This window comes from Dermacentor albipictus, chromosome 5, assembly GCF_038994185.2.
Source record: "Dermacentor albipictus isolate Rhodes 1998 colony chromosome 5, USDA_Dalb.pri_finalv2, whole genome shotgun sequence".
Taxonomy (NCBI): Eukaryota; Metazoa; Arthropoda; class Arachnida; order Ixodida; family Ixodidae; genus Dermacentor; species Dermacentor albipictus.
The window spans coordinates 106,068,056-106,089,125 of record NC_091825.1 but is presented as its reverse complement, the minus strand read 5'-3'; the positions used below and the strand labels follow the sequence as shown (position 1 = coordinate 106,089,125).

The following is a 21,070-nucleotide window of genomic DNA, read 5'->3' as shown; positions in this document are numbered from 1 at the left end:
CAGAAGCCGGTTGTTGCGCATGCTGCTTGTTTGCTACCGCTAATCACGTTCGGTGTACGGGAATCCCCGCGAGCAAGCATTACCTGACATATTTTGCTAACAAGACGTGTTTCTGCACGCATGTCTGCAGATCCCTCGCAGAGCACTCCTTTGCTGGACGGCAGCGTAGCCATCGCGAGGGGATGAGTTTTACTTTTCCACATTAGTGCAGCGCGATTCCTTCCGTCGGCCTCGAGAGGAAGGGGAAACGATGGAGAGAAAGGGGCAGTGATTCCGAGCCTTCGATAACAGGCGCGCCATCAGGAAGGGGAGAGGGTGAACGCGAGAGAGAACACAGTGCCCGGCACAAGGCGTTGCATAACGACATTGACCCAGGAAGGGTCTATAAATGGGCGGCTGGCCTAGTTCGGCAAAAAAAGAGGAAAGCCCGGCCTTGGCTGCTTTCTCCGGCGCAAGGTGCATTGACTTCGGAGGGAGAGGGTCCGATCGCTGGCGCACGCTCGCGCCGTATAAGAGGCGCTGGGGGCCCGATCTGGGCCAGTCGAGCATGGCGAACTCCGAGGACCTACCCGCGCAGCACCACTCGCTGTCGTCTATGCTGTTCTCGGGGGGTGACCCCCGGGTGCGGCATTGGCCCCTGATGGGATCACCGGCGGTCATCGTGTCCATCCTGGCCGGTTACCTCTACTTTTCGTTACGCCTCGGGCCGGCGCTCATGAAGAACCGGAGGGCCTTCCCCATCCGGCCTGTGGTGGTGGCCTACAACGTGGTCATGGTGTTGCTCAGCGTCTACTTTTTCTGCCTCACGCTAAGGCTCACCTACCTGCGCGACAGGACGCCGTCCCTGCAGCCGTACGACCTCTTCTGCCAGGGCACCGACACGACGGCTAGTGCGGGACCACTGCTCTACCACGGCTGGTTCTACATGCTCATGAAGGTCGGCGAGCTGCTCGACACGGTGTTCTTCGTGCTGCTCAAGAAGAACAGCCACATCAGCTTCCTGCACCTGCTGCACCACTCGCTCGCGCTGTCCACCGTCTGGATGGACATCAACAACGGCATCACGGGACAGGTGGCCATGTTCCCCATCCTGAACACTGCAGTGCACATGTTCATGTACACCTACTACGGCCTCGCCGCCCTGGGACCCTCGCTGCGGCCGAACCTATGGTGGAAGAAGTACGTCACCCAGCTGCAGATCATCCAGTTTTTTATGCTCATGGTGCACGGCGGGATTCCCATCTTCTATGACTGCGGCTTCCCGCGTATCATGTCTTACTTCATGGTGCTCGAGACGGCCTTGTTCACGGGACTCTTTTCGGATTTCTACTACCGCAATTACCTGCTACGCAAGGACGAGTAAGCACGTCGTGGCAGCCCCTGCCCTCAAGGACCTACTGTCTCCGGTGTACGGTGTGTCGCCGTGTCATGGCGTCTCACTCTCCCCTCGTCCTCTTGTACATAGTTCACCGCGCGCGCGTGCATGTGTCGTGTTCCATGCTCCGGTTTATTTCGTTTATTTTTTAGCCCCATTACAATAAACCAGTGCTTGTACATTTTTCGTCATCGTCGTGGCTGGTGGATATTAAGCCGCCCGTGCTGTGGTATCGCGTGTGGTCTGCCCAGGCCTCGTCCATGCAGAAACGTCACGGTGGTAAGACCATTATTTCTAGCCATCTGCTGGTATCATCTGTTTGGTTTGACGCGTAATCGGCCAAGGCCGTGTGCTCTCTTGCGCCGCGCTCCTTTTTACCGCCGATAGGCAACGCGGTGCGCCCATGTGGCTTCTAGGCCAAGGAGGCTTCCCAACCCGTGCTGCTGCTGCCGCCGCTGCCTTGGGCGTTCCTCGGTTTCCCCTGTCGTTGTCCGACAGCCGGACTCGTCGGTCGCCATACTGGGTCAGGGAGCGGTGTTGTATATCCTGCTTCCCCCGACAGTTTTTTTCGCGCAACGTTTGGGCTGGAGGGGGTAGGCGGTGAACGCGCTGGCGAAAGAGGGGGGTGGTTGGGCGGGGGGGGGGGGGAGGGGGTTTCGCTTCGCGACAGCGGGTGGGAGCCATATATGCGTACATGGCGCCCACAGTGATACTGGCGCACGTGCAGGCATCCTGTCCCGTCGGTCGGTGGACAGTCTCCCCGTTGTAGGGCCTCGACATTCCGCGCACAGTCCACCGGCGGCGACCGGAATGCGCCTTTTCCCCCAGCCAGGGGGCCTCCCTTCCTGGTCGTCGGACCAGGTGAAGAAGAGCCCACGGTCAGACACGTCCACGCCGGAGCAGGAAAGGGCGCCCGCAGACTCCGCTCCTCCTCCCAGAAGAGCTGCTCCGAGAATGTTGCCAAATTTATCGCGTCACCCGGCGCGTACACGACCACCCGCCCCTCCCCCTATCTCGGCGCGTTCTCAATCGCGGCAGCAGGAAATCCTGAAATAGAAAGCGAAAGCTGCTTCAGAAAGTAGGCTAGAGAGCCGCCAAGGAGGAAGGAAGGATCGCCGAGGAAGGGAGAGGCCCCCGTTTTTTTTCGTTTTTGTCAACGGCGGCGGCGGCGGCAGTGGCGGAAGAGGAGGCTGGGCGCGGGACGATCGAGACCTCGTTCTGCGCTGCGCCGGCGGCGGCCGGACCTCTTCCGACAGCCGCCGGCTAACTTGCAGCGGGAGGCTGCGTCGCATCCCGCACGCTACACCTAGCCGCACCGCTAGCAGCCGGTTCTGGGCGGCGTACTAGGAGCTCGGCGTAACCACGTGCGTACCGCCAACGTTTCCGTGTGACGGCCAGGTTCGCCGAGGTACACCTCGGGCGGCGCGGCCTGTTTCGGCCTGCTCCAAGCTTTCCCTTCCGGATTCACTCGCTGTGGCGATGACCGCGGGCGTTTGCCACCTTGAAGGCCGTCACGAAGACCTTGACCTTTGATCAGAAGAGAAAAAGAAATATAAAGCGTGCGGAACTTTGATTTCCAGTGCGACATCACGAGGTAATAGGTGTCTCAAGTAAAAAAAAAAAGCGCGACGACTCGAATGGTACGAAGCGAGCGATTACGTAAGTCGCATCGAAATTTCGGGCTGACAGATAAACGATGGGGAAGGTAATAAAGAGAGAGGGGGGGATGATTTAGCCCAAGAAATATCCTACGTAAATTGCGCAGGCGCCTGATAGCAGCCTGGCTGTTACGCAGTAAGACGCACTTCAAGCTGCGTGTGCATGTGCAACGAGGGATCCTCTGCAGATAAATAACACCCAGCTAAAGGCATCTCTCTAATAACTGATGGTGACTGCGGACTGCTCCGTGGATAAAAATCTCGGTAAAGTTTCCCATTGCCTAATAAACAAACTTGGGCAAGGTCTTTACACGCACGGCGCTTGAACGTCGCGCTGTCCATCTTGGACCTGAAGCTGATGAAATTTGTGCTCATCGCGGTTGCGTCAGCGCCGCCTTGTAAAGCCGTGAGAGTGTAACTATTACACGGCCACAAATCGCGCGATCTTATTTGCTTTGGCTTCATTTTTCATTTTCTTACAGCCTGCTCCCAAGGTTTACGTAATAAGACCGTTCGTACGCGCCACCGAAGTTACGCGAAGAAGGCATGCAAATAGGAGCACAGATGCAAATAAGGAGAAAGAATTGAGAGAAGGTACAGACCGCACATAAGTTATCTGATGTTATATTAGCACGTAACTGTTGCGCTGGAGCAAAGCGAATCTGCGTGGAGTCTCTTTGTTGATAGCATGTATGACAGCCTGAACTGGAAGAGTGCCACGAGATAATTACGAAGAGGAGAGTGCATCGTTACCTACAACATTACTACTTGCTCTTGCGAGGTGTCAACATTTGCATATTCATTGCGTCATCCCTTTCGGGCCTTAGTTGATCGTTCTCACGCCACTGAGTTTGTACCGAAGAACCGGAAGTTTCGTGAACGTGGCGCGTTAACCGCCTGGAGGGTCGCTATGAAAATTGCGTCATTTTTCTCTGCACATAAAGCAAGTAACGGGCACCCGGTAGAAATGGGAAGCGTGGTACATGTTTCTCGTCAGAGGAGGGTTTGAAATGTACGTTGCATTAAGAGAACCAGGGACGGCAACAGCCATATGTTTTTCATGCGAGCTTCTCAAAAGAACTTGATTCTGTCGCGACCGAATACCCCGGCAACCAACGTTATTGATTCTTCTTTCCTGACGGAACAGCCATATCGCATTGAGGCCTAGCGGCCGGAATGGTGCATGTCGTTCGTACATATAGGTAAGTGTATGTAAGGTAAGTGCTATGTGGTTCCATCAAGTCGCTTGTAACTGACGCTAATCTTGAGGCATCGGTGTCCAGCTTGTTCCGAAGATTAACTAGTATGCGCGCAGCTTCCTTCTTGACGGAGCTGGAACGCGTTCGCAAGCGACCTGCACTTACATAGGTTGCGGAAGCGGATCGTCTGATTTCCATCGGAGCTCAACAGGATGGTGTCAGCGCAGAGTTCGCTACCGTGGAGGAAAGAAGAAAGGAATATGGGCCGATCCCAGAGATTGTGCCGACTAAAAGGCGAGTCAACGGGAGACCGGAGGAAGACAAGGTCTCTCTGGGCGCATTAGTGTATCGTGTGGTTCGTTGTTAAGACTGAACTACCTTCGGGAAATACCTACATTTTTAGACTGCACTATCTCCTTAATCGGGCCACATATTTTGTTGAGTGAAGCCGCACTTCCGGTCCCGGTTTTAGGTGCGCACACTTTGAGCGAGTGCACCTGGGTTTAGCTTCAGCATTTTTTTTTACACACCTCTATACGCTAACTTGGGGCGTCTTTTTCGTTCCAAGATCCATTTGGAGGCCTTTTTCGTTGTCCTATACGTGCACTAGAAGGTCTCAAATCGCCTTGCTTTGACGAAAGTGGATACGAAATTGTCTGGCCACACACCCAGGCCCTATGAACCTCAAATCAACTTGAAGTCTCTGACGAAGGCCTTGACGTCAAAAAAAAGCAAAAAAGGAGAAGATGAAAAGGGCATTAGGAGGGGAGCTAGCGTGACGTCGGCAGTCAGCCTTCGCGAGGCAACCTCGTTTGACACCGTTCCCTTGCTGTGCTTTCATTCGTCAACTGCACTGTACACGTTGCTTGATTCGTGGCAAGCTTGAGCGACGCTGGCCGCCGGCGTTGCCGCGTCTTTCCCCAGCGAAATGCCGTTCTCTTTCTGCTCGCCGCCTTTGAGGCCCTTGTTCTTGGCCTCGATAACCTGGAAACGTTGTTGCCGTTGCAAAGGCAACGCTTGCGCCGGAGGCCCCACACCATTAGCTGTGCATTACAACTTCCGAGCGGCGCAGCAGACGACGAGCCCGGGAAAGCAGCGCGGGGTGATTACAGAAGTGACCGCTCGCCATCACGTCTGCACGGGTGGCCTTGGTTTTTCTACGATTTCTACTTTTTAAGCGAGGCTGTCTATGCCTCTTCGACTTTCCAGTGCTGCTGCTGATGTGGGCCTGCATGCCGCTAACGCCGGCCCCGTCGGGACGTGGTTGAGAGGTGGCCACGTCACAAGTACATAAAAGGCATGCGCTATCGCTGTTTTGTTTCGTCACTTTTGTTAATGAGCTGACATTCTCAAAATTCCGGGGAACAACTTTGTAAAGAATGAAAGACTAGGTATGCGCCACGTGGAGGGCCTGCGCGGTGGTAGTTCCGAATGATTATTCGCCAAGCGACGCCCGCGGCGTTGACAACGGATTTTCAGCTATCGCGTTAGTACATGACGGGAGTGCGGCACAAAGGAAACACGACCCTAGAAGCTCGTGTCAACATTTACGCCGTGTAGCGTGTGCACAATGCCCTCTTGACGCCGTAACTAGGCGGGGCCGCCCACAAATGCAGTGCAGGCGCTGCCGCGCTTGTCTCCGTGCTCACCCGCAACAGCAACGACAGAAGAAGGAGAAGGCGGGGTTAATGCTAGCGAGGGAATACAGAGAGAGATAGAAGATTCAATTTTGTGAGCTACAAAGCTACAACCCAGAATGGCGCCGAAGCGTTCACTTAGTGCCGAGGAGACGAAGGCTCGCTTAAAGCGTCGAGTGGAGCAAGCAAATACCCGTGCCACACGGGTACAGAAAATGGAATTCAGCAGTTGAGGCCTTAAAGGGAAGCTGAAAGGTTTTCCAGAAAAAATGAGTGAACATCTGTACATAATGGTTTTCAACCCTCCGAATTCGAATATCGTATCCAAATTGAGCGAAAGAAAGCGCAAATATATTTTATTTTGACGAAAAGTGCAGCAGCGGACACGCCCAGCTCGTGCGTCTCGTTTCTGCCTGTGACGTCAACTCTGCGTCGTGACGTCAACTCTGCCGCTGCCGACCGCTGCCGCTACACGTGAAGCGCGGTGCCAGGTAGTTTGGTGCTGTTTTCTGAGACAGTAATGGAAAATTTAGAGAGACTGCGTCTTTCTGAGGAGTTCGGCGTTACTCCCTACATGTACGAGCCGATTGCGAAGAGCCGGCCTCTCGAAGAAGCAAACGATGCTGGTGCGAGCAGTGCTTTAGACGCGAACGAAAGCAAAGCCTTGTGATCTCCTCGTGTTGGAAATGCTCTTTAGTGAGTGTGTTTTTTCCAAAGCGATCTAGTGATCTCGGCGATCTTTCGGTGATCTAGTGAGCTAGTTTCCGGTCAAACAACTGTAGTGTTGTGTTCCTGCATGCCTCCTCGTGGAACGTAAGCGGGGATGCGATCGTCGGCATTTGTGCGCTGTCCAAAGCTGTCGGCAATCTACAAAGACGGTTTAAACGCGCGAAAAGCTTCCCGGTTCATGCGGTACGTGTAGCGACCTTCATCTGTTGACTACCACTCACGTTGACTACCACTCACGTTGATTACCACTCACGTTGACTACCACGCACGTTGACTACCACTCTACATACACGCAGACGCACCAACAAAGGAATGCAGGGTCGATCGAAGCAGATACACGATGGCACGCACGCAGAAACAAGCGCGGTCAGGCACGGTCGCGGACGCTGCGAAGGAACGAAGCAGAGTTGACGTCACAACACCGCGGTTTCCGGTCTCCGCTCCGCTCGCTCACTCAAAGGGGGGCGGAGCTACAGCGCAATTTCAACCGACGATTACGTCGCTCCTAATTGAAAAAAAAAACCCAAATTTTACCGACATGGTTTATAAGGTTCCCGCATCCGTATATGAGCGTCTTATTGAATTCGACAGACTCTTCAGCTTCCCTTTAAGTTCCTGAATGACATCTTTTTCGGTGGAGATGCCACGCGTCCAAATTTAATGAAATTTGAACCAATCATGTCGATAACAGCGTCTTCTGAAGTGAGCAATGTTAGGGTATGAATTAAAAAATAGCTATGCATTTCATCACCATTTCATCATTTATTGGCCCTTAAAAACCCCTGGAAGGGGCATTACACAAGGGGGGAGGGGCGGGGCGGTACATCGAACACAACAACGTAGGTCACTGTCAAACATTGTCGCAATCAGTGATCAGCAGGATATATACAGAAGAAAGAAAAGTACAAGAAACTATTTAAATAAGCATTAACAAGTATAAAAACAGCAACAGTAAACAGAGGCAAACAGAAGCAGCCAAGAATTCTCCACATCATGTTTTCAAAAAGGATGTCAGCAACTGCCGAAACTTATATGTATCGCGTTCTATTACAATATGGCCTGGTAATGAATTCCATTTTTCAATGGCAAGAGGCAAGAATGACTTGTTAAATGCGTTAGAGGAGCCGTGCAGACGTAGAATGCTGATGGAGTTGAAGAGACGGCGTGATGTTCGGAGAGGTGGAAGCAGAAGAGAGTCCCGAAGCGAAGGAGAACAGAAGTATAGCTTTTGAAATAATGACAAACGGGCGATTTTTCGTCTGTGCGTCAGAGGCTCGATGTCAAGCGATCATTTAACACTGGAGTGGGTGCCGTAATCAGATGAAATATATCGTACTGCATGGTTTTGAATAGCTTCTAGGCTATCGATTAGGTAAGCCTGATGTGGATTCCAAATTGGGGAACCAAATTCTAGTTTGGTTCGGACAAGTTTTGTAAGCTAGACTGCGAATAGAGGGATGGGAGAAGCTGAGGTGCCGTCTGATGAACCCGAGCGATTTCGATGCATCAGCTGCAATCTTCGTGACGTGCTCGGGCCAGGTGAGTTTGCTGGTGATGTGAATTACAAGATAACGGTAAGATTCAACTTGGGAAAGGGTGGTTGAGTACAACGAATATGCGTAGCTGAGGTTAGTGCGCTTGCGTGTTACCTGCATGTATTTGCACTTAGATGCATTCAGCTTCATTAGCCATGTCGAACACCAGTCTTCAATTCTGTCTAAGTCATTTTGAAGCAACAACTTATCATTGTATGTGGTTATGCGGCGGTACAAGGCGCAGTCATGAGCGAAAAGACGAATGCACGATGAAATGCTGGAAGGAAGATTGTTCATGAAGATTAAAAACAAAAGTGGGCCGAGCACCGAGCCCTGCGGGACACCAGAAAGAACTTCCGTTGCGGGCGAATGATCATTATCGATAACAGTGAACTGATAACGACCGGATAGTAAACAACGAATCCATGCATGTTAATATCAGCGGATCAAGACACAAGCATGAAAGTTTGGCTAAAAGGCGCTGATGCGGTACACGATCGAAAGCTTTCGAGAAGTCGAGATATGTGAGGTCCGTCTGAAATGAGGAATCTAAATTTAGGTGAAGATCGGTTGTGAAATGGAAAAGTTGGGTTTCGCATGAGTAACCGGACCTGAAGCCGTGCTGGTTGGGAAAAAAAGAAGCTGTTGGAATTAAGGTGAGATGCAGCTTGTGAATATATTATATGCTCTAGTAGTTTGCAAGCAATGCATGCTAGTGAAATCGGTCGGTAGTTAGAAGGATCAGAACGGTCACCTGCTTTAAAAACCGGTACTACCTTGCTCAGCTTCCAGTCGTCTGGAATTGAGCCGGTAGCTATCCATTGCACGAATATTATTTGCAGAAACTGGCTTGATATGTCCTTGGTGCATTTCAGTAGCTTAGATGATATATTATCCGGTTCCGGGGCGCTTGAGACTTTAAGCCTTTCAATAAGATTTACGCTACCATGTGCAGTGATGATAATGGGCGGCATCTGTGAAAACGGAAATTTAGATAGGGCAAGGATATCTAAGGTCGGTTCATCAGTAAAAACTGAGGAAAAGTAAGAATTCATTACATGACTGCGTTTGTCTGGTGGAATTCGGGAACCATTATCGCTAACCAATGAGATATTATGTGATGACCTAATGCCGGGAGTTAAAAGTTTCCAGATTTTTTTTTGGATTGGAGCGAGTAATGTCCAGTAGATCCCTATGATAAAATTTTGTTTTTGAGCATCGCAACAGTTTTGTGTAATCGCGAAGACAAGATAAATGCCTTTCCCAACGCAAAGTGCTAGCCAAATGTTTTGCTGCCCGGAAGAGTCGTTTCTTTTTATTTGAAAGTTTTCCGAGGGCATTAGAAAACCAGGGTCTGCTGGCATCGCCTCGAATGCAAACAAGGGGTACACATCGGTCAACGAGTGATAACAATTTTTGTTTGAAAAACAGCCAATTTTCATTTACTGTTCTGGAAGTGGAAGACGGAAGTAATGAAGAAACTTGTCCAGCTCAGTGATAATATTCTGAATGTCAGCCTTCTTATAGTCTCGGATATATTTGACAGATGGTTAACGAGTAGGGATGGGTACGGACAGTTTGAACAATAAGGAGCAATGATCGCTGAAACCGGGAATGCATGATACTTACTGAATGGATTCAGGGTTCGAAGCAAGAACAAGGTCAAGAGTATTGTTTTGGCGGGTTGGCATGTCAACTGTTTGTGTAAGATTGAAGGTAAGAACTAAATTAATAAACTCCTTCGATTGGTCACTGTGCGCCGATAAGTCAAGCCAGTTAATGTCAGGGAAGTTGAAATCGCCACAAAGTAAGCACCTCGCGCGGGGATAGCGGGCCTGAAGATCCAGCAGAGTTGAATACAGTTGGTTAACAGATGATTTGTCGGCGTCCGGGGCTAGATAGCATGCAATTAAAATGATTGTACTGGAAGGAAGTGTTAAGTTCAGAGCAAATCTCATGACTACTGATTTACAAGTTTAAACTGCCGTAATAAATAGTGAAATATAAAAGTAAGCATACTATGGCATGGTTAGTTTGAGTTTCTTGCTGTCTTTCAGAATCGACCATAGCAACTGCGGCCAATGTATGTCAAATCCGAAGGCCAGAGACAAAATGGTGCCTGCCGCAGCGAGGCCGTTGCAACGCCGACCTGAGGAAGTTCGTCGAGCACAAGTCCTGACAGCTGCATTGATATGCCTCCACGCGAAAGAACGTGTGTAACAGTGCAGGCTCCAAGAGCAAAGAGAAGCTCTGAGACGTCAGATCCCCGACTTAGAGCTTCAGATGTTTTCGAACGTGTTCAACTTGGTTGCCGTCGCTACCATTCTGAGCACGACAGCCAGATCTCGATGGCGCTTTCCTCAATGCCAGCGGAGGTTTGAGGACGCCCTGCCTAATTTGGGAGAAGCGCACTTCAAGAAATGTTCTCGTGTTTCGCCAGCCACGTTCAAGTATATCGTGGAGTCTTGCCGCAGCGTTCTATAACGTGTAGATACCGTAATGACCGAGGCCATTTCTGTGGAAATAAAGAGTCGCCGTCGCGATCTACCGTTTGTGTTCTACTGCGGAATACAGGACGATTTTCACTTGGTCGTTCAACAGTGAACAAAATATACAAGGAGTTCTGTGCAGCTGTTCTGCGAAACCTTGAAGAAGCCTGGCTCAAGATGCCTGCACCCGCAGACATTGAAGGTCAGATGAGGGAGTCGCTTGTCATGACTAGGTTCACACAAGGCGTTGGTGCACTTGACGGATGCCATTTCCCTGTGTCACCTCCGAAAGAACAAGCTTCAGATTACTACATACAAGGGGTGCACTGTAAAAAAATTTACACCCTTAAAAGTCGAAAAGGGTGTAAATGTGTCTACAACTCATACCCTTAGGGGGTGATTTATGTAAGTGACACCCTAAGCGTGTGAGTTATAGACACATTTAAACCGTTTTTCGCTTTTAAGGGTGTAAATTATTTTACAGTGTGGTGAGTTGAGATTTTTACGACTATGCCCTCCTGATTACACACTTTGTTCTTTCAACGGTTGTTTACTATTGCATAGTTTCTTGAATAGTGTAGAAGTTGGTTTATTTTAAGTGTGAACATATTTTCGAATGCTTGGTTTTTGTTTGTTTGTTTGTTTTCTTGCTTTTGATCGCTGTTTGAACACTCATTTCGTTCTGCCTGCAGGTACAATATGATCTTGCTGGAAATGGTCGACCACCGTTACCGATTCTGCTTCAGAAATGTCGGCTCTCCTGGGCGGTGCCATGATGTATTTGTTTATGGCAAGTCGACACTTCGGAAGCTCATTGAAAGTGATTTATTTCAACATCCAATAGCTGTCATTGAAGGTGTTCATGTTCCTGCTATTATTTTATGCGATCAAGCGTTTTCACTGACATGTCATTTTCTAAAGCCATACCCGAATGCATTACCCAACACACCTGCATATGCATTTAATTACAACTTGTTTAAATCTAGAAGAATTGCGGAAAACGTCTTTGGCCTAATGAAAGCCAGATTTCGCTTTGTTATGAAGCGCATGGAGTGCAGTCTCGACACTGTCAGATTAGTTATTAGGGCATGCTGTGTTTTGCACAATGTATGTGAGGAATTTAGAGAACGAGTGGAGCAGCAATGGGAGCAAGAGGTGGCTATGTGGGATGCCACCCATGAACATCCTTCTCATAGTTTAGAATTATATGCTAGTAATGGGGCCAAGCTATAAAGGTGGCACTGGCAAAGCACTTTTTTGCAATATGCCAGCAACCAGCCCATCTAGGCTAGACTGACCTGCTAAAGCTCCTTATGTGTACTATACTAGGACAGACAGTTCACGTGTAGTTACATAGGCAGCCATTTCTAGCACATCCTTATTGCTTTTTTTTATTTATTTAGATGTACAAACACAGATTTGAAAGTCTGTAACTGATTGGTTCTATTTTAACGAAGTTGTCAGAAGGTCATACCATTGCTTCGCAATGGTATGACCTACAGAGAGAGATGGACACAGTATCTAGTTATGGCCTCCTTGGCTGTAAAAGCAAACAAAGCATTTCCTGTTTCGTGCAGAATACTATGGCAAGACTGTCGGGCAAACTTCCATTTCTTATGGGCTGTAATTAGTAGATTTCAGCCCCCATTGTGCATACCTCGCAATTGCGGAACTTACATGCACAAGTGCTTGTCGAAGGCAATTATGAAACCACGTATTCTTATAGGAAAGTGTGAACTCCTGTACTGATGTTAAATTTTTGAGCATTGCCATTTGTTGGGCATGTTGGTAAACTGACTTGGAAAACATATTTAGCGCCAGTGAACAAGTAGAGAAGGATGGACAGTGTTATAGTGTCGTCTCCCTTCTGTCCTTGTTCGCTGGCGCTAAATATGCTTTCCAAGTTAATTTTTAAAGATATCAATTTCATTTCATATAACACTTGCATTGTCTTTCATTCTGAGTCATGCAACTATTGAATGTACTGCTTCATGGTGAGAGGTCGTGGTTCAGTGGTTTTAACTATGAAATTCAGTGGTTTTAACTATGAATATTATTAAGCTTCTAATAAGGAACACTTTCTGCAACAGCGTCGGGCCTTGAAGGCATTGAAATAAAAAATAGCGCACACACACACACAAAATATTCTAACGGAAAAATATTCTTCAACACATTAATTAGTTGCGTGTCCCTCTTTGCAGCTTCCTCTTGCAGCTGGAGATGCCATCTATAAAGTTCGAGTTCCTGCATTTTCAAGTCGTACCAGCTTGTCCGAAACTTCTTTTGTTCCTGGACAATATCCCCAAGCACGCCGTCCCTGCTTCGTTTTCTTTTTTTTTTTTGCCAGGTAATTTGGCAGGCGGTACAGCAGCTTGGGGAAGGTTGGCCTGAAGTGGGCTGGTTGGGGCATGTCCCCGGCTGGCCAAGCCCATCGACCAGCTCTGTTGGCACTGACTCCCAGAAAATGCATAGAGGTGGGCTGTTTTCGTCGTTTCCTGGTGGTTCCAGGCTGTCTAATGGAGCGTGGTATGTCCATACCTCATGTCCCTCGTATGGCTCCCCTGGTTCCATGCTTCGGACAATCTGTAAAAGGCTGCAAAAGCATTGCTGACTTGAAGAGATCCAGTCACAGATACTGAATGTGTACTTTATGGTCGTAAGAACCTAGGTGACACTTTGAACAGTTTGATACAATTCAACCTAGGGTGTTGAAAGATCCATGCATGCTTACTTCAGAGACTGTGAGCTCTCCACAGCTGCTTTCAACAGCAAGACTGGCATAATTTGCTGGCAATGTTCCCAAAAATTTATGTATCTTCCGATAAAACTTCCATGGAACGGCTCCGGAACCTGTTGTTCGGTTCTTCGTGTGCAATCTATATGTAAAGAAATGAAAAAGACATTCGTAAAAAATGACAGAAGCCATAGAACATGCATGTGTACACTGACATCGCAAATTTTTAGCTATCATAGGGCATTAAATTGGCGCTGACACTTTCGAACTATTTATTGAAAACAGCAGACGCCCACGATGGTCAAAAGTTTCGTGACTAGGCCGCTTGTATTACGTGCGCATTACCGAAAAGGTGCGCTGACGGGAACACAACTGCACTACCGTTGCCCACATAATAAACGAGCACTGTTTTCATTTCCTTGCTCCAGAACAGCACTTAAAGCCACCAGACACAAAGCCCGAATTCGTGGCTGCTCCAAGAACTTTCTTGGTAGTATTTCGTATCCGCCGTGTAGGCGTGTACGGGCTTTCCGAAATATTTGCTGTGTTTCCCTGAATGTACATTTCAACAAGCATCGCCTGAACAGGCTACATATACAGCAGACACCCTCCTCGCATAGACGAACACCCACCTCTGCCACGTGCACTACTCAACACCCATTGCTACATAAGCGTAGAAGAGAAAGACACACACCTGTATTTGTTCCGCAGGTTTTCCATTTTAGAGTGGACTTGCGCTCGCGTCTTCGCAATTCCGCAGCTCACCAACGCGGCTGTAATGTCTTCATATATTTTCCCATTTCTTTTCTGGCCGCGAAGACCATCCGGGTTCTCCTCCCACAGCCTTATTAGTACATCTGTCTCCTCGTCAGTCCAAGTGGCGCGGAAAGCATGACGTTGCATTTTATCTTATCACGAGGAGTCTGTAAACACAAAGACTGCGTGTGAACTGCCTGCGCACGATGAAAGACTACCGTGCAGCAAATACAACCCATCCCCACGTGACTTTCATCTGCTTCACAGGCTGCCAACCTTTCGTGCAGCTTCGCTAGCTGCAACCATCCTTGTGTTCTCAGATATTGTTTACAATAAATCAAAAGGTTTCTTCTCGTAAAAGTGCCGATTCAAAGCTTCAAAGCTGTGTATAAATGTTTTCTCACAGGTTTAAACGTTTCAAATACGTTAATTACAGTGAGAAATGCGTACTCTCGACGCCGTGGCTTGGGAAGCTGCAGCGTCGAGAGTACGCATTTTTCAGTCGAATGAGTTCTGGCAAACGCATTAAGTAACGAATGGATTAAGGTGAATGAAATTTATTTGCTCGTGTGGCACCACGCAAATGACATTAAAAAATAAGGCATTAGAAAGTTAATGCCATTTTTTCTGCCCGTGTGGCACGGGTATAACATTTCACATCACGTCACGACTGTCGTATGCCGTCAATATATCAGCGCCAAATAACGTCAACGAACGCACAAAGACAAAGCTTCACTCACATCGATTCCCACAGTGCGTGGGATCTGCATATTTTTTCTTTCTATTTTTTTATGTTTATGACTATGAGCTTCAAGATTCTCCCGTGACGCTCCCTCTTAGTGATTTTTTTTTCTTTTAACGCGTAAGCCTTCGCTGGCGAGCTCCCCAGCCCTGTTACGCGAAAAGTGTAATACGTTGTGTCTGCACAAAAAATGTGTAATTCGCATAGTTAATACAGTTAATCATTTTGATAGTGTTGTAGATGCTGCCATCTGGTGAAAGCGGGGCGAGATAGTTCCCGTGACGGTGTGTGGTCGGCGATCTGGCAGAGCTGTCCATTGAATCAAAGCGTTTCATTAGTGCTTCTGCCTGGCGGAAGAAGCCGCGAAGAGTCAAGACCTCTTTGCTTGTTTCTAATCGCGGAGGTTTCGTCCCCCGTCCCCAAGGCCTGTGTACTGGGGACGGGGAGTAGGGGCCTCCTTATCCGGCGGTACAATAAAGTTGCTATCATCATCATCATCATCATCATCATCATCATCATTTGGCAGAGCGTGCTGCTGCTTCTTCTTTAAATAGAACACGTCTGCGAACAAGCCCTAAAATACCGGACGATGGTTATACGCGAGACAACATTAGGCCAATGGCACTAACATCAAAGTTTGTAAAGTTGATATAAGGAGCATTACATGTTCATGTTCAGAATTTTAATAATAAGAGAATGCTTCTTAGTCCATATCAAATTGGATTCAGGCCGGGCACTCCATACGACAGGTGCATATTGACCTGCAAAGTCGTATACAACTTGCACGGCGCCAAGGTAAGTATGCAGCATCGGTTGCGCTTGATATCACCAATGCATACGATAGCGCCAAACACGGGATGTTGGTAAGCCAGCTGCGAGAAATTAAGTTTCCCAAATATTTCCAAGCATGGATTACGCAATTTTTAAGTGGCAGAAAATTTTATTGCTTCAAGAACGGCTTTTCACCGAGTACATAGAGAGAGGCAAAAGGAGTTCCACAGGGCTCAGTGCTGCCTCCGGTTTTATTCAGTATTTTAGTGAGCTCCATTCCATCCCAAGAGGACGTGTACAAATACGTGTCTGCTGATGACATTGCATTCATCTCATCGGCAAAGGATATACAAACACTATACGAAAACCTGTTCTAGAAGCCTGGCTAAATTCCTTTCGTCTGGCTCCAAACGTGAACAAGTGCTCATTGCTCGTATTTCCTCTGGAGGACCCAGTACATATACCTCTGTCCCGTACATGTAGTACATATACCTCTGTCATTCCACAAGTGGATGCTGTTAAGTATGTTGGTGTTATTTATGACAGCTAGCTCTCTTTTGTGGCGTGCACACATAGATTATATTGCAGCTAAGGGCATTCGAGCGGTGGGATTGTTACGTAGACTGAGCAACAGTCGATCAGGGATGCGCATGGCCACTTTGTTATCAAACTACTGTATGTATGTACTCCCTGTCCTGGAATTCGGCTGTGTGCTATACTCTCGGGAGCCTGTATATAAGATCCGCCTTCTTGTTCTTCTAGAACAGCAGGCATTAAGGATATGTTTAGGGCTGCCAATATTTGTAGCAAATACGATTTTTTTTATCTAGAAGCAAGAATTCCTTCTCTTGTAACTCAGTTTCGTGTGCTCGCGATACAAACATTTTTAATGGCGTACGAATCACCAATAAGACGTTGCCAAACAGTGTTCATTGCTCAGCCTAGTATGGTTTTCGATGTACATTGCTCTCAATTCCATACCCATCAAGTTCGTTTCGTACAAACTCTTCTCGATCCGTTGAACGTTAGAATCAAAGAAGTAAAGCCCATTTGTGACAGGGAAAATTTTCTTAGCATACAATTTGACGATATTTTTCCAGGCAACGCAAAACACCTACCTTACCGAATCTTAACTGCTATTTTACAGGATTATTTAATAAAATCACAAAGAGATATAGTCATAGCGACTGTTGCCAAGCAAAACCAAGAAAAATGTAATGGTACATGCGGCCCTATTCTCGGTTGGTCATCCTTGCTGCGGCTTCCAGACTTTGTACCAATAATTCTTGCAGAATTTTTAGCGATAGTATTGGCGCTTCATAAGTTTGCCGAACAAAAGATTATGTAGTCATTCCTGATTATTTGTCCTTGTGTACTTCGCTCACCGCACCTAAAGAATCTCGGGTTCTGGGAGTGTTTAAATTATTAGTACCTCAACACTTAAAGACACATTAAAGACAAATACTAAGTCGACGTGGACTGTTTAAATGCCGTTCTAGAAACCTCGCAACGCTTTTCTCGTGCCAAGAAAATACGTTGTTTGCGAGAAATTTACATCGGAAGGGCCCGAATGCCTTGTTTTGAAATTCAAATCGCCCGCCACTCAACCGAGGGACTGGTGACGTTACATACGCCATCACCACTGATTGAAACGTTTATTAGAAAGGGTGGCCTAAGAAGGAGGTGAGGGATCAGGTGAAAGGCAGGATGCCTGCCTCCTTAGCAAAGGACAGCAAAGCGTTAATTGTTCTGGCGACTTCTGCTTGCGGTGCGACCCAGTCTTCGTACGACACCACCCTTAGAGGTCGGGTGTGCTTGTCCCTGAGGCTGGCTGTGGCAGGAGAGGACCAGATCAGTTGTTTGAAATTGACGTTGATCGCAGGGCATCTGGGGCATTCCACCTGTGTTCCTCCTCTCCACTTGCTCAAAACACCCAGTGTAATGGATGACTTAGCGGTGGTTTCGCCGCTGCAGCTGCTTGTTGGTCAGGTGGCCTAGACCATTGGGGCATCCCGCGACATCACGTGGAAGTTGAATTTTCTGCTAATTGCAGTTTGTACGAAACTACTGAAACGCGAAAGCGTGGACGGCGCGGAGTCGAGCGAAAACGAAACCTTTCGACCGCCCGCGTCGTTGTCAAGAGTAATTTGAATGAGTTCTTTTTTTTTTCTAAATATAGGATAGAACTAGGCAAGTAGCATTTCATTTCGTCTTATAATATCATACAAAGATTTTTTTTTTTTTGCAACGAGTGGTTGAGTACATAGCGACAAAATTTAGCTGAGTGCTTTCGTCATCGGGTAAGTACTTGAATGTCCTGGGCAAGTCTCTAATAATGTCCTGCCTTTACCTCAGTTTCTCAATTACTAAGGCTCTGTTCGCGATAATCTTTACGTCTTAAAGATTCTAAAGCACTAATCTATCACTTTTTATTGACCTAGTATTTGCATTTAGTGTCCCTTTAACTAATATCCATTTAGCCTGGGTGCCTGGGCATACAGGCCTAGTTCTAAATGAAACGGCTGATTCATTGGCAAAGGCGTCCCTAGCTGGCCTAGCCATTCATATTCTATTCAAACTCTGAATGCAAAATTTTTCGCCTCCTTTTCTTTTACCTAAATTGAACTTGAATTGTTTTTACTTCATGGTCGTGGTAGAATTTTCAGTTTCGTAAAATAGTGCAGGCTCTACATCCTCTATCTTTCGATTATAGCTTGCCTATCATAAAATTCTGACTTATTTTACACTTTACTATAACCTGTACCCTATTCTTGGCCAATCTCCCAGAGTGGGTACGTTCCAGCAGATCCCAAGGATCTACATCTACGTCAGAGAGACTTATAAACGTGTGGTTATGTGACTCCTCGTCTGGCTGTCTCTCTCTCCCCTCCATGTTACAACATGGTGTCGGAATAACGGTTGCTACCAGCGGACATCGGCTCCTAGCCATCCTCGGTGCGAAGGATGACGTCAGCAAAGAAACGCCGGTGAGCTTCTCCCTGTACGCACATTTCGGAACACAAGCAACGCGAACGCTTAACATTCTGGGCCATGGCGTCATTCGTAATCCTACCACCGGACGTCTTCGAATTTTATTCGCCGAACGAGTGGCCGAAGGGGAAACCAAGATTCGAACGTTTCCGAGTCGCCTCAGAGTTGTGCGTGAAGCCCAAAAAAGATCAAGTCGACACGCTACTCTGCATCATGGGCGAGCAGGCCGAGGAAATCTACGCGCCCTCTGCTCTCTCTGTAGAGAACGCCAAGAAACTCGATGCAGTTGTAGAGCAGTTCAACAAATACTTGATACCGCGACGCAACGTAATCTTTGAACGAGCCAGATTCAACACCAGAGTGCAACAAGACGGCGATGCGGCCAAGGATTTCGTTACTGCGATTCACGCACTTTCGAAAGATTGCGAGTTCTGCTCTCTTCGAGAATAGTTCGTGTGCGACCACCTGGTAGTTGGAATCATTCCCATGGTGGCAAAAGGAGCGCAGCGCCAGAGTTCCTTCTCGTAATTCTTGGGAACTCTACGCACAATAATTTCCTTCCGCCACTACTCAACCGATTAAGTAGAGCGTTACTGTTGTTGATTCTTTCATTGAGTGGCACGTACACATCGAGGGGGAATTGGCCAAGGTAGGCGCTTGCTTCCTGCTAACTTAATGGACTGTGTTACTACAATGTGAATTAATCTTTGTAACTAAGATGTATTACTGAGATGTAGAGCTGTTTCATTGCGTAATTCCGTAGAGAGCAGTGCAAGGCACCATCACATCTGTAGGGTTACAAAGATGGCGACAGCAGCTTGCATTTCCATGCTTCTGCATCTAAAATAAAAAATAAAGAGACAGCTGCAGCCGCGTTCAGGAAGGTGCCGGAGGGTACCACAATAGTTGGTTTCGTTTCGAAAGAAGCTCGCTTTCTTTGGCGGAGGAGGCGCAATACTCACTGGACGAACAGGGTCGGGCACTCAAATGGACACTGCCACCTGAAACTGAAAGCACGCACACCCTCCAAAATACAAGCTATAGTCACGTTATTTTTTGCCATGGTCAAGCACTGTCTGAAAAAAAAAACACGAGAAAGAAGGCAAGACAACCAATAGAAAGACTAGTCCCGGAAACCTTTCCTAGCCCCGGAAAGGTTAGCAAAGTATGTCAATAACTATGTAAGAACTTTCAACGTTATTGCGCTACGTACAGCAGACAATAACGGATGCAAGATGGACACTTGACTGGGAGCGAAGATGCAAACTGGCACGAACAAGTTTGCGTCTTCGTTCCCACTCAGGGTCCCCCTTGTCCTCGTTACTTTGTACTGTATATAGCGCAGTAACACTGAACGTGCACCAACTAGTCCAATTAATCGCACTGTTATATGAAAGAACTATATGAATTAACTATAAAATAATCAAGGTTCCCTAGCCCCAGAGAGCTAGGAAGCCATGCCAATTTTGGTTCTTTCTGTTAGTTATTTTGCCTTGTTCTTTCTTGGAAATTGAAGTCAGGGGTTTTACGCACCAATGCCACGATCCAATTATGAGCCACGCGGTTAGAGAGGGTGGCACTCGAGATTAATTTTAACCATCTATGGCGTTTTGACGTGCTTGCTCTGCTCTGCACTATTTGCTCGTGCCAAAAAAAAAAAAATCCCGTGACCATCCATGGCTTGTGTTTAAGGTGCGAGTGATTTTATTACAACTTCCAAATTGCTAGCGTGCTTCGCTTTCTCTGTGGGATGTCCGGCTGTGTTTACGCGCATAATATTAACTACATTCTAGTGCGTATTCGTGCGTCATCACGCAAAACGCAAATACATCTGCGTGTACTTACAATTTCGAAGGCGCAAATAAACACCTCAGCGTGTACATACTCTCGCGACTATCGAAGGCCGCCTCACTTTGCTCTTTAATGGCCCCTGTAGATTCTAGCTAGATATCGCAGGCAAATAGAGGATCTGCATTTTCCACTTGTTAGACGCAGCAAAACATACCGCGACTTCCCGCGAACGCAAGCTGAGGTGATAATTTTTTTTCTTTCTTGAAATTGACTACATGGCGATCTAGGCATATACGTGGCATGTTGCTATAGAGCGAAGGCTCATTTACTGCAAGAAAGCTTTCCCCCTCGTTTCTGCAAACTCAGCCTTCCGCGTTGTCGCCCTCGGGACCCCTTTTTATTTCCTTTTCGTTCCGACAGCCTCCGCGAATATAGGGATTGTTGCTCTTGCGTCCTCAAGTGCATCGACTAGAACATTGGCTTTCGGCAGTGAAGGAGTCGTATTCGATGGCAGGCCGGAATCTTTAGTGAACGATTGTCCGTAAGTGCGAATTCGTGACAGGCACCGCGTTCGTCGAGTGGACGCGCACGTGCGACATATGCTATAAGTCCATTTCGGCCGTCGTTGTGTTATCGCAAATAAAGAAAAGTGAGAACACGTGA

At 47.7% G+C, this 21,070-nt stretch overlaps 1 protein-coding gene across 1 annotated transcript; it reads left to right on the top strand.

The window, feature by feature from the left end:
- The first annotated feature begins 335 nt into the window (after positions 1 to 335).
- On the top strand, positions 336 to 1,554 carry LOC139060002 (very long chain fatty acid elongase 1-like). Its single transcript, XM_070538680.1, has one exon. It carries the CDS (start codon positions 389 to 391, stop codon positions 1,361 to 1,363), a length of 975 nt encoding a protein of 324 aa, XP_070394781.1. The 5' UTR covers positions 336 to 388; the 3' UTR covers positions 1,364 to 1,554.
- The last annotated feature ends 19,516 nt before the right edge of the window (positions 1,555 to 21,070 follow it).

What these genes read in the sequence shown, in the direction of transcription:
- LOC139060002 (XM_070538680.1), top strand. Translation starts at nt 389, where the DNA reads ATGGGCGGCTGGCCTAGTTCGGCAAAAAAAGAGGAAAGCCCGGCCTTG.